Source organism: Acomys minous (assembly GCF_964271855.1).
Source record: "Acomys minous genome assembly, chromosome: 14".
Lineage (NCBI taxonomy): Eukaryota > Metazoa > Chordata > Mammalia > Rodentia > Muridae > Acomys > Acomys minous.
Genome location: NC_140496.1, coordinates 59,263,785 through 59,268,761, shown reverse-complemented (window position 1 = coordinate 59,268,761; position 4,977 = coordinate 59,263,785). Strand labels below are relative to the sequence as shown.

At 47.9% G+C, this 4,977-nt stretch overlaps 1 protein-coding gene across 2 annotated transcripts; it reads right to left on the bottom strand.

The window, feature by feature from the left end:
* Positions 1-328: 328 nt before the first annotated feature.
* On the bottom strand, positions 329-4,721 carry NHLH2 (nescient helix-loop-helix 2). Of its 2 annotated transcripts, XM_084755610.1 has the most exons (3): positions 4,640-4,721; positions 3,910-4,218; positions 329-2,372 (listed from the first exon to the last, which is right to left on the bottom strand). In XM_084755610.1, the coding sequence occupies exon 3, from the start codon at positions 2,362-2,364 to the stop codon at positions 1,957-1,959; it is 408 nt and encodes a 135-aa protein (XP_084611736.1). In that variant the 5' UTR covers positions 2,365-2,372; positions 3,910-4,218; positions 4,640-4,721; the 3' UTR covers positions 329-1,956. The 2 variants fall into 2 exon arrangements, with proteins under 2 accessions (XP_084611736.1, XP_084611737.1); XM_084755611.1 differs by lacking the exons at positions 3,910-4,218; positions 4,640-4,721 and adding an exon at positions 3,023-3,445.
* Positions 4,722-4,977: the final 256 nt, after the last annotated feature.

The window sequence follows — 4,977 nt, the reverse complement described above, 5'->3', positions numbered from 1 at the left end:
GCCCTGAGTTTTCCCAAGAGCTTGGGTTAGACAGTTACAAAGTTTTCCTTTAAAAAAAGAAAGACATTTATGATACATGTAATGTTTTTGCATACACACCACCCCGCTTTTCTTCATGGACATGGCATGATCAATACCATCCTAGGCTGTGCTATATCCAGATTTATCAAACCTTTATATATGTATATATATACACACTGCTTTGCTCTTGTTTTGTTTGACTAATTCCTTAGGAATTAGTCCATTAAGATAGTTCACGCTCAGCCAGTATGTTGGATTTCTAGACAGATGCTTAAAATAAAGAGGAGAACTTTAATCTGATACCTTTATTTATATGCAAAACAGCGCACCAGTCATGAGATATGAAAAACTCGTCAGGTAGAAACCAGGTTTTATCTATTTTCACTACAAAATATTGCATTATATAAAGCAACAGAGACACAAAAAAACCCTGAAAAAGACTAAAATCTTTGGATAGCAGATGTGGTTTTTTTTTTTGTTTGTTTTTTTGTTGTTCTTTTCTTTCTCCCTTGTCTCTAAAATGCAGCTCTCCCATTAAGAGTGTCGCAACTGAGAACACGAAACATCTCCAGGTCATAGACTTTTCTTTTTGGTTGTCACAGAGGAAAGTAGTTCTGAATTCTTTTTTCTTTTCTTTTTTTTAGGAAAATAATGTAATTTCCTAAAATCATCCCACGCATGAATGTCACGCATACGTGTACACACACACACACACACACACACACACACACACACACACACACACGAAGCTACTCTCCTTAAAAACAGCTTGTAAAGTACTTTTCAGACAGATCTACGGGTAAGAATAACGCACTTAACTTTTTATAAAACTATAATAGTGAAGGGCTAGTGTTGCTGATCTCACAACAAAAGAAGCAACTTCTTAATATATAAAATATGCTTAGAAATAGGGGAAGTGGGAACCCTCTGACACAAGTGCAATATAATCAGGGGGTGAAAAAAGGAAAGACCACAAGATAATCTCAACAAACACACAAAGAGTTAGACGCAGTTATTTCACTGGGGGAAAGTGTAAACACTTGACTATAAATAAATTGGCACAGAGTATCCAAAGTAAAATTATCACCACTCTGAAAAATAAATGTCTTGAAAAAAATACTCTACTCCTTCTAACATAAATAAAAATAGGTTGTCTTTCTCTACCTGCATCTATGGGTCCACATGTTAAGGTCACAAGTAGATGGGGGTGTTTTTGGATATTTAAAGGGGCCACTTTGCCCCAAAAAGCAATCAGATGTTAAAATTTCTATTTAAATATGGATTTTTCTATCTACTTTAGTGTCCTATCTTGGGGCTAAAGTCTCACCAAGTTCAAATCCTCTCACAATGTGTCTGTCTGTTCTGACTTTATTTATTTACTTATTTATTTATTTTGGTATCTCACCAAATATTCAGGATTTTTATTTAAATTTGAATATAATTTTTCATTTGCCAAAGTAACAAAAAATTGCTGGTACACCTTTCTCTGTCTTAATCTCTGCATGGGAAAGAGTTTTGTATTTTCTTTTCTCCCCAAGGTTTAGTGGTTTGCCAATTAGAAAAATCCCAGATAGTCATAGGCTGAAGCCATGAGCCTGGGCTGAGCTGCCCTCATTCTTTCAAAACGGGAAGATGTGGCGGATATAAATATAGGGGAACTCAAAGCCTCCAGGGAGGCCCCAGGACAACTCATTCTAGGTGCTTCCAGAAGGTTCTTCAGGCCAGGAAAATACTCTTGCAAGTCCTAGGTTTTTCTACCCAACCCCACCTCCCAGGCTCGGAAAACCTTTCCCTGTTGCCTTGCTGACCAGAGAGAACAGGCTGAAAGCTTTCCCCCGCGTTTAGGTGTCTCTGGGTGATGCTCCGACCTGGCAGTCCGGGTGTGTCGCCTTTGGCAGACACTCGGACCGGTGGCCTCCCGCGGCGTCCCCCTCCCTACACGTCCAGGACATGGTTGAGATAGGAGATGTAGCAGATCGCCAAGCGCAGGATCTCGATCTTGGAGAGCTTCTTGTCCGGGGGCAGCGTGGGCAGCAGTTTGCGGAGCTCGGCGAAGGCCAGGTTGAAGGCCTCCACGCGGATGCGCTCGCGGGTGGCGTGGGCAGAGCGGTATTTGGCCGTGGCACGCCGGCGGCGGCGCTTCTCCTCGCGGCTCAGCTGCTGCGGGTGCGGGTAGAGCGAGGCCCGGCTGCCACCCTTGCCGTCCCCGTCCGCCTCCTCCACCGGCTCCAGGTCGGACACGCTGCCCAGCACCTTGGTGTCTGCGCCGCCCAGAGACTCCGGGTCCGAGTGCGTCGAGCTGGGGTGATCTGAGTCGGCGGCTTGATCCGGACTCAGCATCATTTTGGAGGCTGATGGAGAGTCAGAAAGTCAGTCAATAAAAGGAGTCGGATTATTCGTTTACAATGAAGGGTGGCGGGCCTACCAAGCTTGGACTCCTAGAGGACCCATGTCCTCGGGTCCCCTCCTCGCACCAGGCCCGACAAGGAGCAGGCACCAGAGCGCGTTCCTCACCCCACACCAAAGCCTGAAAGTGGTAGAGACAGCCAGTGGCCCTGGGGCTACCGAACGACCGTGGGCCTGCGGGGCCGGTTGGCATCTTGTGCCTCTTTTGGCCAAACATCAGCGGCTTTGTCCCGCCTCCTTTGCCCTGTCCCCTTCCTAGACACAGGAAATATCCCTAAGGATGGATGCATCTGTGTTTTCATGGAGATGCGGAGTGTGCTTCGTGCCTGAGGGGCTGGGGCCAGGCAGCTGGAGACTCCCAGTGCCTAAGGGTCTGTGCTGAGCTGGGGTGCGGGCAAACCCTATCCTGGAACCTAGACCGGAGACAGAAAAGCTTCCGTGTCCCGTGTCCCCCCCCGACCCCCCCCCGACCCCAGGTTTCTCCGAAATAATAAAGAAATGACCGAACACATGTGTTCGGTCCTTTCAAAGAAAATTGACTCCTCGGCCCTCTTACGCTCCCGGAGCACCATCTGTCACGCAGACTGCCACACACATTGGGGACCTAGGGATGTGGATCACACAATGCCGGGCAGTCTGCCGACCACCTCCCGGGAAAACGCAACGCCGGCGACCCGGTCGCTGCGGGAGGAGAGGCTGGGAAGGGCAATGAAGGGATGGGCGCAAGCTGCATCTCGGCGGCTAAAGTTCGTGAGCTCCTGGGACCTGAACCCCGCCGCGCACCGCCGGCCCAGGGAGGCCTGGCCGCGGTCCCGCGTCTGCGCTCAGCTTTCCCTAGACGATACCCTCCTGGAAGAGCCACCTCGGGCCCGCTGCTCCCGCGCGCCTGGAGGAAGGGCCCGGCTGCGCATCTTCAGGAACCACTGGGCTTGAAGGGAATCTGGACCGGCGAATGAGGACATGAACCCGCCCCAGCTGAGCGCACGGGCCCTGGGCCCGGCTTGCCCCTCGCAGGCAAAGGCTTTCCGACCCGATTGTAAGAGGCCCGCTCCATAGAAACAAAAGCCAGGGCACGTAGGTTCGGCTCCTGGCCTTGCACTTGCGCAGGAGCGCCCTGAACTCGGAAACAGCTTTCTGTGTAAGGAAAATGGTTCCTCAAAATAACAATAAATGGTCCAAACGAAGCGTTTGAGATCCCCTACGGGCTTTCCTCTACGTTTATAAGTGAAACAGCTTTGCACCTACGCAGTTGGCACGAAGGGGCAGAAATACACGGGGAGAAAAATCACAACGTAGTTATAGATCGGACAAAAAGTTCCCCGGGTTGTCCTCCACGCGTTTAAATTATGCAGATACTTAAATAGCCATAGACGGTATTTCTCGTGGGGCATTTATGTCTAGGACCGTGAGTGGGGCTGCACCTATAAAATGCACTATGAATCAACTTAATTTCAAGAAAGAAGACACGTAAAGATGTCTTACCTTGCAAAAGCCCTGCCGATAATCTTTTCGCCAATCTTTTGGAGTTAAAATTCCAGGAACAACGAGGAGAGATCCTGGCAAATATTAAAAGCAGCCAATATTTATTACATTCACAGATGAAAAAGCAGCTGTCATCTCGCCGCCCGCCACAACGGCGGTGTCTTAGGGGTGGAAGGTGCGGTTGCTCACTTAGTTGACAGATTGAAAACGCCCGTCCTTTTTAATTGTTCTTAAACATTTCGAAAATTTCGTTGTTGGTCTTCCTCGGGCGAAGTGTTGAAGTCTCTTGCGCTTCCCGCTCCCAGGGCTCTATAAATAACAAAAGAGATGCAGAGATAAACACAATCTCATCAAAGGGCTGATTCCTCCACTTTCTAATAGCAGAATAATCAATAAGAGAGATGGGGAAGACAAAATTCCGTTCCTTGAGGACTCCTTCCCTTCCCTTAATCGGGCTGGGGCGAAACTGGGAAGTGTGGGCAGGGATAGCTGGGGCTCAGAAGTGATTTCTTTCTTTCTTTCATTCTTTTTTTTTTTTCAAGATAACGCTTTGTTCAGCCGATACCTCCCCAGTCCTCAGGAACACAATACAGTGAGTAGGGCTTAAGGTTGCTTCTATCTTGTCTCTCCTTTACTTATATGTTGTATAAACAGACACCTATTTTCCAATTTCAAAGTCTTTCAAGGCTTGCTTACACCCCTCCCCTACCCCAGTCCCTCCACTCTTTACCTTGTAGGAAAATATATATAGCCAGTAGCTTGGAGACGCTTGAGAGAGAGGTTGGTGAGACCTGAAGTCTTTTGGAGTAACAGACAGGCAAGCAGATAAAGGAGAGGTTGGGAGAACCAGAGCAGAGGCAGCTGCTTATGTGGCTTCTTGGCTCTTCGGGTACCAATTGATTTAGCCTGGAGATGGTGGAAGAGATAAAGGCTTAAGAAGGGGGATGGAATTTTTCCCCCTAAATTGATATTTAATGGGAAATCCTATTGGACAGAAACCTGGACATGAGTCACTTAATTGGACTTGACATCTGTCACAGTGTGGGAGTTTTCACAGCCCAAATATTT

Bases quoted from the DNA above. Each gene is read 5' to 3' on its own strand.
- NHLH2 (XM_084755610.1), bottom strand. From the start codon at position 2,364: ATGATGCTGAGTCCGGATCAAGCCGCCGACTCAGATCACCCCAGCTCG.